The 12,895-nt window shown below is 44.6% G+C and overlaps 1 protein-coding gene across 1 annotated transcript in view; it reads right to left on the reverse strand.

Moving 5' to 3' along the window:
- Nucleotides 1–12,895, reverse strand: part of NUP188 (nucleoporin 188) — a 47,662-nt gene that overhangs the window by 24,291 nt on the left and 10,476 nt on the right. The window contains exons 7-23 of the mRNA XM_035113024.3: nucleotides 12,746–12,838; nucleotides 12,530–12,649; nucleotides 12,008–12,219; nucleotides 9,846–9,960; nucleotides 9,321–9,518; nucleotides 8,081–8,170; nucleotides 7,856–7,921; nucleotides 7,010–7,129; nucleotides 6,576–6,702; nucleotides 4,502–4,657; nucleotides 3,778–3,904; nucleotides 3,533–3,620; nucleotides 3,351–3,427; nucleotides 2,438–2,552; nucleotides 2,006–2,126; nucleotides 1,504–1,570; nucleotides 548–676 (exon numbers count right to left, since the gene is read on the reverse strand). Coding sequence (XP_034968915.2) covers nucleotides 548–676; nucleotides 1,504–1,570; nucleotides 2,006–2,126; nucleotides 2,438–2,552; nucleotides 3,351–3,427; nucleotides 3,533–3,620; nucleotides 3,778–3,904; nucleotides 4,502–4,657; nucleotides 6,576–6,702; nucleotides 7,010–7,129; nucleotides 7,856–7,921; nucleotides 8,081–8,170; nucleotides 9,321–9,518; nucleotides 9,846–9,960; nucleotides 12,008–12,219; nucleotides 12,530–12,649; nucleotides 12,746–12,838 — 2,021 coding nt within the window. The remainder of the gene's footprint in view (nucleotides 1–547; nucleotides 677–1,503; nucleotides 1,571–2,005; nucleotides 2,127–2,437; nucleotides 2,553–3,350; nucleotides 3,428–3,532; nucleotides 3,621–3,777; nucleotides 3,905–4,501; nucleotides 4,658–6,575; nucleotides 6,703–7,009; nucleotides 7,130–7,855; nucleotides 7,922–8,080; nucleotides 8,171–9,320; nucleotides 9,519–9,845; nucleotides 9,961–12,007; nucleotides 12,220–12,529; nucleotides 12,650–12,745; nucleotides 12,839–12,895) is intronic.

The following is a 12,895-nucleotide window of genomic DNA, read 5'->3' on the forward strand; positions in this document are numbered from 1 at the left end:
AGCTCAGCACCCTGTTTGCACAGAAGCCAACAAGATGTCTCTTTGGAAGCCATGAGCAGGAACCAAGGGTAACTGCAACTTTCTTCACTTGTGATTCCCACCAACCAGTATTCAGACGCAAACAACCTCTGACCGGGGAGAAAGAGAACGTAAGAGGAGTCCTGCTGGTTCAGGCCAGTGGCCCATTTACTCCAGCATCCTGTTCTCACAGTGGCCACCCAGAGGTCTCAATTGGAAGCTTGCAAACAGAACCTGAGCACAACAGCAACATTCTCCCCACTTGTGATTCCCAGCAATTGGTATACCCTGCCTCCAACAGGGTAACCTATTCACCTGGGATTTGGTGGTTTATTTACTGTACTATTTTTAACTTCTACTTTGCCATGTTTACTTCCGTTGGCTTACTGGCTGCTGGAATTATTGAACCACTGCATTTATTCATATTGTTTTATTTACCACAACGCAACATGTCAATATTTTGTCTGCTATTCCTTACAAAAGAATGCCGCTGGGGAGCTGAGAGGGGGGCGGGCGACAAAGTACTCACCTGCTGGACTGTGTCGCCATCACCATATCAATGGTGTCCACACCAATGCCCATGATATTTATGACAGCCTGTCCTGCTTCCGTGTTGGCCAGGCTGAAGATGCAGAGGGACTGCAGGCTAGGGGCACCGCTGGAAAAAGGCAAGAACACGGATCTCAAATCAATGTGAAAGTCCTCACACTCAACCCCTAATACAACCAGCACTATTTAAAAAAAAGCAAACAGAAAGCTGACGTCTCCATAGCCATGAGTACTAGCAGCTCAACTCTTATGCCGGGTTGTCATGTGCTGGGCTCCTTTGGGAGGAAGGAATTTTAAAACTCATCCCATTCTGAGGGATAGGGCAGTAGCTGAGTGGTAGAGCATCCGCTTGGCATTCAAAAGGTCCCAAGTTCAATCCCTGGTATCTCCAGGTAGGCCTGGAGAGCCGCTGCAGGTCAATGTAGACAATATTGAATTAGATGAACCAACTCAGTATAAGGCAGTTTCCTAGGTTTCATTTGTTCCGCTTTTATCGTAAGTTTAAGATATATTTATTATGAAAATGTTGTAAGGAGCAACAACAAGTACTCCCATTCTGAAAATTAAGTGTGCATTGGGCTGTGAATTATTATTATTATTAGGGTTGGGGAAACAGAATCTGTAGGGAGAAAACATGCTTTGCATACAGAAGGTCCTAGCCAACAGCCAACATGGGGCCCTCCAGATGTTGCTGGACTACAAATAACACCATCCCTGATGACTGGCCATGCTGGCTAGTGCTGATGGGAGCTGGAGTCTAACAACAGCTGGAGAACACCATGCTGGCTTCACTGGAGTTAGCAAGTGATGGGAAAGACCCCTCTCTCCACCAGAGATGCTGGAAATACAGAGTTGGAAGGGACCCTAAGGGTCATCTCAACTAAAGCATCCATGGCAGATGGTCATATAACCTCTGCTTAAAAACCTTAAATTTACCTGCTCTGAGTTTCCATCTCAGGGGACAGATTTAAGATAGCATGGATCAGCTGCAGGATAAGGCAACCTGAAAAACCAAGACGGAGAGGGAAACCATTGTCAGGACTGGGGTGGGGAGTGGACTTAAACTGTCAGTTCTGCCCCACCTCTCTTCTGCATCCAAAACGACCTGCACGCCAGATTGCATGTCAGTTGGCTGTGCTTAAAATGGTCTCCACCTGTATCCCGACGCCAACCCTTCCCCTTTTTCAGTTATTGTAAGGTCCAAGGTAACTTGTTCTGAACAGTTGTTACACTTGTTGGCTCTATGTCTTTTCGTTTCTCTTTATAAAAATGCAAATCCTTTGTATGGCAAGATTGAGGGCAGGTGGTGTCTTGTTTCAATCAATTGTAATCCACTTCTGGGAGCCTTTTTGGCTGAAAAGCAGGTCACAAATGCTGTAAGTTGGGAGGGGGATACCCCAAATCCTTAGCTCCATCCACCCACAGACATTGTGCTTACCAATTTTCTCTCTCACTCCATGGGAGTTGTAGCGCCATTTGTGGTAGTTGGGGAGCATCTCCTTCAGGACAAACACGATGCACGGCACCAGACCTTGGCTTTGGGTGTTGCCAAGCTGCCCCTAAGGAAAAGCAGTCAAGAAACCCAATACCAAAATCAAAGGAACGAATAGACCGTAAGCTTTCTTTGTTATTACCCGATTCCAAAAAAAAACCCCAAAATAAAAAAGCAGAAAAGCCTGAACATTCCTTGCTGTTTTTATTTATTTATTCAAAAGCATTCAGAAACAGCTTGCAATTTTTTTTTACAAACACTAAGCAGCATACAGTAAAAAGAAACAACCTTAAACCAATAAAACACCAGTCTAAAAAAGTAATAAATGTTTCCCACTGCATGATGCAGGAAGCATTCCTTCTCCCCAAAAGCACTTACCCGTACGAGTGTCATGACTAAATTCAGGAAGGAGGTCGTCACACCGTATTCGCCCTGCGGCTGCTCAATACTCATCAGCAGACTGCCATAGCCTCCAGCATTCATTCCTTCTGCACTGTGAGAAAAGAGGGCAAACAAGCAACAGGGGAAGAAAGTGAGGGAAGTGTGAGACACTGTGCACTCCAATCCGTGACTGAGGAAACTGCAGGAGTGTGCAATTGTCGACGACACGTAAGAATATAGGCAGCTGCCTTATACCAAGATGGAGAGGGTACTCTTGTTGGCAAAGCACTTTCATTTGTATGGTGAAGGGTAAAAGTGGGCAAAACTTTCTAAAACCCTGAAGAGTCACTGCCAGTCAGGAACATAGGAAACTGCATTCGACAGAATCAGACCACTGATCCATCTAGGTCAGCATTATCAACACTGACTGGCAGCAGCTCTCTTGAGGTTTCAGGCAGGGTCTCTCCCCCAGCCTTACCTGGAAATGTCAGGGATCCAATTAGGGAGCAGAAAGAAAGTAACATAAACTTCAATCACTTAAATGCTTATTACTACACATTCAAACACTGTCAAACCATAAATCATATTTGGTAATAAACCACATTATCAACCACAGTCAATAAAATTATGCCACTTGGCCATATCTGTTTTCATTGGACTAGATGGGTCCCTTCCATTTCTAAGATTCTATGATTCTACTACTGTTTCACTGGCTTTATGTTGTGTTTTTGTTATAATGCCATATGTTTATTGTTATAATGCTACAGTTTATGATGTTGTACGTTGCTTAGAAAATGTTTAAAAATAAATGGTTTGTAAGTGTTTAAGTAACAATAAATACGATGGCCATCCTGGGTTTTGTACAATGAAGTCAGTGGATTCAATGTTCCATGGGTGTCAGTCAAATTACCTGATCATGTGACTCATACTAGAGACCGGATTGGCAACAAATGGTAAAAAGCCTGTGTGATGAAGATCCATCCAAACCTGAAAAGGGAGAGCAAAAAGTATATTTATCTGTTCATTACATCTGTTCATTACACCTGTTGGGGACAACTCCAACAGAAGCAAAGCCAGAGAGGGCCCCTTTACCTTTGCAGGCATCCGAGAGGCTAGGACGGTCAAACAGTTGACGCAGGAAGCAATAACATCAACCGGGGGAGAAATAACAGTAGTCAGCCTGAAAAAGAGGCAAAAATAAAAACACAAAGCTTTTCTAAAACACTCAAAAGGATGATACCATCTCGTGGTTCCATCACCAGCTTAAGTACTTGGGAGTTTTATCTCTATCTCGCTTGGAGAGGCTTAAGCAGAATGACCACGCAGGCTGCCTTTACCTTTGTAACAGCATGTAGATCCGTGAAGTAATGGGCAGGAGACAATCGGCGATTGACACATCAGTGCTAATGACTTTGTGAACTAGATCAATGATCGGCTTAACCCTCTGGCAGTGCTGAATGACATCTGGAAAAAAAGGGAATGCATTTAGTGTGAGACACCCAAACAAGGTAAAAAAGCAAGGAACATTAAGAAGCAGGGGCTACTAGTGAGCTGATAGGTTTTTGTTTTACTCATCATAGGAACACAGAAAGAAAGACGCCTAATACTGTGTGAGACCAGTGTCCATCTAGCTTACTATTGTTTACACTGACTGGCAGCAGTGGCTCTCAGTAGTGGTTTCAGGCACGCCTACATGGAGACATCAGGGATTGAACTTGGGACCTTCTTCAGACAAATGTCACCGAGCTCTGGTCCTCATAGTTCTGAATAAAGGACTGAATTAAACCGGAGCATAGAAAGCTGCCTTCTACTGAGTCAGACCATTGGGTTCTATTTTGCTTAGTACTGTAGACACTAACGGGCAGCAGCATTTCAGAGTTTCAGGCAGGGAGTGTCTCCCAGCACTACCTGCTCTAGTCCTACCTGGAGATGCCATTGGGGATTGAGCCTGGGACCTTCTGCATGCAAGGCTGCTGCTCTGCCACTGAGTTAGCAGTACACCTCACAACATATTTTACAGAGTCCCCACGCTGCTTTTCCAAATTTCTGGGAGAGACTCACCAGCAGTCGACACTACATGCAACAGCATCTCAATCTCACAAGTGAACAGCGTCCAGCTGCTGTAGGAGTACTCCCATCGTACCAAATAGGCCTGGTCATCCAGCATCACCTGGCCCACTGTTCCTTGAGGTATCCGTAGGTTTGTCTGGCCCAGCCCTAAAAAGCGGGGAAAGGGGACAGGGAGGAAAACAAAGTCAAAACCTTCGTGCAAGTTGATTTTTTTTAAATTACAGACATTTGTATTTAGCAATTATGCATGAACAAAAAAAACATTCCAGAATTATTTGTTTCATAAAATTCATACACGGCTTGATTGTATAAAAAAGCTCTAAAAGCAGTTTACAAAAGATAAAAAGTTATCAATAAGAAGAATCAACAATAATCATAAAATTGGATAGAGTTGGAGGGGACCTTCAGGGTCATTCCTGAAATGCAGGAATCTCAACTAAAGCATCCAGGATAAGACAGCCATCCAGCCGTTGCTTAAAAACTTTACCTGCTGTGAGGATCCATCTCAGGGCACATATACAGGATAGCATGAATCAGCTGCAGAATAAGACAACCAATCCACTCTCTCACTTTAGAACTTCCATTAAGTTAAACTAGGCAATAGGTTAACAATAGATTAATACTTGCATTGACTTTCTAGATATCTGGTTAGGCTTGTCTAAAAAAAGGGGGGGGTTAGCAGGTGCCAAAAAGAACAAAGTGAAGACACCTGCCTGGTTAATAATTTCATTATCTGTGGCATTACATTAGAACAAAAGACGACAAAAATAAGCCAGATACAAGGAAAAATATCACAGGATCATTTGGTTTCACCCAAGCTACCGTGTTTCTCATATTATAAGACATGTCTTATATTTATTTTTTCCTCAAAAAAACACAATATGGCTTATTTTCAAGGGATGTCTTATTTTTTTCCTTCTCCTCCTGCCGCGGCCGGCATTGCTGCTGCACCTATCACTATGTCTTATTTTCGGGGTATGGCTTATATTCCTTGAATGCTTAAAAATCCTGCTATGGCTTATTTTATGGGTATGTCTTAAAATATGAGAAACAGGGTAAGTGCAAGTAGTATATACAGAACAACTAACAAACCAACATTTAACTTACACATTCTTTTGATAGGTGTAAAATAGAAACTACCAAACTTGGCACCAAACTTATGTGCCAAGGGAATGATGATAGTGGAAATATTTATTATATAATATATATAATAATATTTATTATGTCCCACCACCACCAAGTCAATCAAAACACAATCACCAGAAAATGTCACAGAAGCTTCTTGTTATTGGCTCTATTGTTAAGGAAGCAAAGTTTTGACACATTAATACCATCATCTCTCACAGCTATCATTCATATTCCATCCTCTACCTCAAGCTCACCAGGCCACTCCTGTTCCTGCTTCCCACCCGACTGTGTAGAAACTAGCCTACTGGTAAGATGCACATTCTCTGCTCTGCCAACTTCTGCCTTTGCCCCACCACCACTGGCATGTGGCTCCTGGAAAAGAATGTGGCCCTCAGTCTGAAAACATTTCCCCACTCCTGCCCTGCCTCTTTATTGTCCCATTACTCTCCTAAAGTTTTCACTTTTTTGGCCACACATATGCCCCTCCATTGTTTTGGATCTTTGCAGTAGCATTTAGTTATCATGGAAGTCTTTTGGGCTATTAGATAGTGTTACAGTTTCAACCTGGCAATTAGGGTCCAGAAGGTGGCCTTTGGCATTTGCTGCCGGCCGCCCTAGCAGAACATAAAACTGTAGGATCCCAAATGGTCCCAACTTCTGCTTCCCATGGTGCTTGACAGGTACTGGGAGACAAGTGTTCAAATCCCCTTGCTCAGCCATGAAGCTCACTGGGTGACCTTGGGCCAATCATTGCCTCTCAGCCTAACCTAACTCACAGGGCTCTTGTGAGGATAAAATGGAGCAGGGAGAACTACGTACACCACCTTGAGCTCCTTGGAAGAAAGGTGGGATATGAGTCTAAGAATAGTAATAATTAGAGAGGACAAACAAGGAGTTGGGACAACCTTGGGGCAAAGAGCCCTGCCTTCTTTCTTACCAAGGGGATAGAGCAGCTTCGGCGCCTGCCTTCGCCACAGGGTACCATCTTCATGAGAGACTACATCGGGAGGCTTGTGCTTGTAGACCTCTATGTAGAAGGACATCTTATCCAAGAAGCTATAGACCTTTAAGCAGAGAGGTGGGGGGACAAAGGCAGAGACTCCTTCATTGTGGGAAGGAGTTGGAAGCCTGATATATCTTTCACATAATCACCCCACTCTTTTATCTAAGGTAGCGTGCATGCCCCATCTTATTTTTATCATCACAACTACCTCTTGAAAGATTGACTTAAAAAGCCCAAGCTCCACCCTGTGACTGTATATAGATTTTTAAACCAGTCTCTCCAGTATAATTTCCACATTCTAGCAACTGCACTGGTTCCAGACAGTGGTAATTAAAAGCACTCTAGGATTTATTGGCCTCCAAATGTACCTTTTTTGCTGTAGATTTATCAGACACAAGGGCTGTGAGTAACTGCAGAAGAGGAGAGAGAAGGTGGGGGAACATCCCGCAGACACTGTCCAAAATAATGCCCAGACCTGCACTTGGCTCCTGGTGTGAGAAAGACATGCACAGAATGTTCATTACAAACTGATGCTGATCAAAGGCATTTTCGTGAGCTGCTATGGTAACATCAGATCAGCTTGGGCATTAGAAGTTCCTAGCTTTAGAGCACTAGCGTGCTCCACATCCTGGCCACTGGAAGTTTAGAGATGGGGTGATGAACATGGCGGACAAGTTTGGAGATGGTGCATGAGCAATAGAAGGTTGGGATAGAAAAGTTTATAACAGACTATGTAATAAAAATGAAAGTGTGTTGCCATGTGGCAGTTCCCCTGGCCACAGTGCAAACTACAGCATGACAAAAGGCAATGGATGGGCAACCCAGGCCATCAAAGGAGGGAAAGACCAAACAGACTGCAGCAGCAGCTCCCCAGCTCTGCTGGTTTCTCTGTCTGCCAGCCTCAGTGTCCACATGGATGCAGAGCCCCAGGCTGGCCAGCACTGCAACTGGCCACCTTCCTACTCCCCAGCCTTGGAATCTACTGCTGCTAATCAGAATGAAGTAAAGAACACAATCTGCCCATCACAACTATAATAGTGCCCATCACCAATAGTTTTCTGAAGGCCACAATGCAAAGAACAGCAACACAAGCAGCCTATTGCTCAAAACAGCAAGCAGAGGTCCAAAGCCCAAAAGCTGGTTTCCCCATATTCCTTTGGTCAAAGGAATACAGTACAATGAAAGGAAATGCAGGCCAAATGCAGCTAACTTACTGTTTTCCAGAACAGTGGAGGAATGCTAGAAGAAGCCAGAACTTCACACGCTGTATCTATTATGTCCTTTAGAAACGAGAAAACCACACACCACATTACAAATCACTTGTTTCTGGTTCTTCCACCATAAACCTCAAGAACCGTAAACCAGGTTCAAGACTGTTTAAACCAGACTACACCAAACTTGGAACCATCAACTTCCGTCTTAAGCCTTTGGCCTCCTACCTGCTGATTGCCCAATGTGTGCAACTCCAAGGAGGTCAGGACAAAGGAGAGCAGGCCATAAATGCACATGCAGGCTGTGCTGGCGATGCACTGCAGAGCAAAGAGAGTGGGAGGAAAGGATATGGCGTGAACAAAGACTCATTCAGAAGCTATAGAAGTTGAGTACAGAATTTAATGAGACATCTATTATGATCACACAACCCAAAGTAACAAGCCCAAACTCTGCAAGCATAAAAATGAATACATTTATTTAGTTATTTAATTTATTAGCTGCTTTTTTGCCACAACGAAAAAGAATAATAATACAGTGGTACCTCCGGTTACAGATGGTTCTGGTTATGCATTTTCAGGTTAAGGACAGCGGGAAACCCAGAAGTACCGGAAACGGTTACTTCTGGGTTTCACCACTCACACATGCACAGAAGTGCTAAATTGCGCTTTGCGCATGCGCAGATACACCAAATTGCATCACGCGTGTGCGCAGACACAGTGCTTCAGGTTATGAACGCTGTGGGTGGTGGCCGTGCCTCACTCACGCATTACGTCCGGAACCCAGGGTTCCACTGTACATACATTAAAACTGGGGGGAAGGTGTGGAGAATGACATAAGTACATTCCACCCATATTTTAAAAAGCCATAGTTAAAAGCAAAAGGCCTGGTTGAAAAGGAATGTTGTTGCCTGGCACAACAATGGTCATCTAGTATAACCCCCTGCAATGCAGGAATCTCAACTACAGCATCCAACCATCCAACCTCTGCTTAAAAACCTTCAATGAGGGAGAGTCCACACTCCTGAGGGAATTCGTTCCATTGTCAAACAGCTCTTATTGTCAGAAAGTTCTTCCTTTTATTTAGGTGGAATCTTTCTTGTAACTTGAATCCATTGGTTGGAATCCTACCCTCCAGAGCATGAGAAAAGCTTGCTCCATCCTTCATGTGATAGCCCTTCCAAGATGGCTATCATTTCTCCTTTCAAGTCTCCTCTTTTCCAGGCTAAAAATACCCAGCTCCCTCAACCGTTCCTTATCAGGCTTGATTTCCAACCCTTAATCATCTTTGTTGCCCATCTATGCACAAGTTCCAGCTTGTCACCTGTTTGACTGCTGGCATAGTTATGGGGAAAGTGTCTCGGGTCAAACTGGACCCTTGGGTGGGCCACGATTGGCCCGCAGAGGCTGGAGGTTCCACCCACCTCTGCTCAAGAGGCTTCCATGAGATTGCAAAAGACATGGGACTCACATTTCCCTCGCTGCTTATCGATCGGAGAAGCTTGGTGAGGTACTGAAATACATTCAGCTGAATAGCTGTGCTGCCCATCCTTCTGATCGTGCTAGGAGACTCTTCGGGGCTCAGCATGTGGCGCAGCAAAGCCCAGGCCAAGAGAACCGGGGCATGATGTGTGACATCCCCCAGAGTTAACAGCAAACAGTCCACCTCCTACTCGGAACAAAAGAATCAAGCTCTTACTCAGGGAATCTTGGACATATAAGCATTCATTTTTTTATTGCATTTATATCCCACCTTTCCTCTAAGAAGCACAAGGTGGTGTACATAGATATCTTTCTTCCCATTTTATCCTCCTGTGAGATGGGTTAGGCTGAGAGACAGTGACTGGCCCAAGATGACCTTCATAGCCTAGTGGAGATTTGGACTCTGTTCTCCCAGGTCCTAGTCCAATACCCTAACTACTACACCCCACTGGCTCTCCTGACTATTCTTTTGTAGGTTTCACCACTGAACACGCAGGACTTGCAATGGGCTTACTTGGCGGATCTGCCCGGTGCCAGAGAATTTATGCTCCTCTTTCCTGTCATCCAACACACGCTCATGCAGAGAGTCGATTTCCATGCCTTCCACTAAAATGAGAGCACTGAAGTACCTGGAAGACAGGGAGTAAGGTGGCAAGAAAAAGATATAGGTGAGGGATGGGGTGGATCAAAGAAGTTAGAACTGGAAGAAGAAATATTCAGGAGATCACGTGCAATTATTTCTTTATTTTTTCAACCATATTTTTTGAGAGATGTGGTGTAAAAAAGAAAAAATCAGAGCAGCTTTGATGGCTGGCGAGCAAAAACAGACAGCAAAGTCATTACTGTTTGTCGGGGACTGGAGGCGGGCAGGTGTGGAGGACTCCCTGGTCCTGAATGGGGCAACTGTGCCCCTGAAGGACCAGGTACGCAGCCTGGGAGTCATTTTGGACTCACAGCTGCCCATGGAGGCGCAGGTCAATTCTGTGTCCAGGGTAGCTGTCTATCAGCTCCATCTGGTACGCAAGCTGAGACCCTACCTGCCTGCAGACTGTCTCGCCAGAGTGGTGCATGCTCTAGTTATCTCTCGCTTGAACTACTGCAATGCGCTCTATGTAGGGCTGCCTTTGAAGGTGACCTACAATTAATCCAGAATGCGGCAGCTAGACTGGTGACTTGGAGCGGGCGCCGAGACCACATAACATCGGTCCTGAAAGACCTACATTGGCTCCCAGTACGTTTCCAAGCACAATTCAAAGTGTTGGTGCTGACCTTTAAAGCCCTAAACGGCCTCGGTCCAGTATACCTGAAAGAGCATCTTCACCCCCACCATTCTGCCTGGACACTGAGGTCCAGTGCTGAGGGCTTTCTGGCGGTTCCCTCGCTGCAAGAAGACAAGTTACAGGGTACCAGGCAGAGGGCCTTCTCGGTAGTGGCACCCGCCCTGTGGAACGCCCTCCCACCAGATGTCAAAGAGAACAACAATTACCAGACCTTTAGAAGACATCTTAAGGCAGCCCTGTTTAGGGAAGCTTTTAATGTTTGATGGATTTCTGTATTTTAATGTTTTGTTGGAAGCCGCCCAGAGTGGCTGGGGTGAATGGCCAAACTAGATGTGGCACTGTAATGCCAAGAGCAAAGCAGGTCCTTTTGCCCACAGTGGTTTAAAAAGGACATGTAAAAACACAAAGAATTATATGCTTTGCCTGCACGTTCTCCCTACATGTTCCCAACACATCTACCCAGATGTGGCAAAATAGATGCATGGATGTTTTTCACATACATCTGTGTACTACCGCACCACCCTAATACACCTTTGGACGTAAAACAATGTCATCGGAGAAGCAGGTTGTGAAGATATTAAGAAAAAGGAAGAGGAGTGTGAGGGAGGCAGGCCCAGACAACATCAGGGTCTGCTCCAGTTGGACTGCCCCCGCCCAAAAAAACCTTTACATATTGTTTTACAAATACTTTATTGTCACTGTACCACTTGTTTACAGTGAGATTAAATGAGGCCCCCCCCCAATCTCTTAGTCCTTGTCACTCTCTGTGTTGCCGTACTACCAACCCCTAACGTCAGCTGCAATGTTGCTGTCTTCCATTCAGCAGCCTCACAGCCCATGGTTAGAAACTATTCTTCAACCTGTTGGTGTGGCGTGCCATGTTTCTATATCACCTGCCCAAGATTATATCATTTGTCTTAGTGCTTTAAAACTAAACTGCTTGGGTACCTAGGCAGAAAGGCAGTATATACCGGTAAATGCAATGAATAAATAAGAATAGAAGGGCATGCTGAATCAGGCTAATGGCCCCCATCTAGTCCAGGATCCTGTTCTTACAGGAGCCAACCTGTAGGGAAGCCACAAGCAAGATCTAAGCCCAATGGCACTCTTCCCTCCTGTGGCTTCCAGCAACTGATATTCAGAAACATTGCTGCCTCTAACTGCAAGCATAGCCATCATGACTAGTAGCCATTGATATCCCCCTCCTCTATGAATTTGTGCAATTCCCTTTTTAAAGCCAGGTTGGTGGCCATTCCTGCCTCCTGCGGAAGCAAGTTCCATAGTTAAACAATGTGTTGTGTAAGGAAGAATTTTCTTTTGCCTACCCTAAATCTTCCAACAATTTGGAACACGCTTGGGGCTGCAACAGCCTTTTTGAGAGCCCCCCCCCACTCACCCAATGCGCTCCACGAGATGATCCATGCTTTCATCCACTAGGTGCCTGTTGGTCTGCCGGGAGCCAAACCCCTGATCTTTGAACATTTTGGTGAAAGTCAACAGCTCTTCTGCTGCCATCTCGAAGTAGGCATAGTAGAGGAAAATGACTTCCAGCAGCATTGACTGCTCCCGGAGGCACTGCATGAACCAGCGAGACACCTGCCGCTCGGTCTGAATAAGCAGGATACGTATTACAATTACATGCAAACACAATGTGGGGGTTAGAGTGGGGAAAGAGAGAAAATATAGCTTTTAATCAACTCAATTCCATGTGGATTTTGGTCAGGCTGACTGGCGCTAATTTATTCATTTATTTCTGAAAATTTCTATACAGTACTGCTTGGTTCTAAAACCAGAAAACAACCCTTTAAAATGATTTACAAAATAATGCAATTATCAGCAAAAAAAGTTATAAACCACTATTTTAAAACATTCAAATAATGAAAGTCAGAAATACAAAAATCTGGAACGAACAAAATACCATTAGGCTTCCATGGGTCTCCCATGTGGGTGCTTCGGATTGGTACAGCTCCTCAAACTGCTTCCGGTAATTAGGAACCAGCTCCTTATCCAGTTTTTCCACACAATGAGAATACTGGGCCTTTTATAAAGCAAAATAATTTGGTTAAGATCACCACCAGGGACAGATTTAATTTAATGCTATTGTGGGGGAAACCAAAAAATAAAAGCCCAATACCATGTAAGGGTGTCTCTCATCCTGGAAATATGTGAGAAGCTGGAGGACACAGCGCAGGATACAGATCCGCTCTTCATAGTAATAGTCAGCAAGCTGTGGAAATATATGTCACCACCCGTTATCACTAGTAGCTGCATTTTGATTTTAGGT

The sequence above is a fragment of the Zootoca vivipara genome, chromosome Z2, assembly GCF_965207765.1.
Source record: "Zootoca vivipara chromosome Z2, rZooViv2.hap1.1, whole genome shotgun sequence".
Taxonomy (NCBI): Eukaryota; Metazoa; Chordata; class Lepidosauria; order Squamata; family Lacertidae; genus Zootoca; species Zootoca vivipara.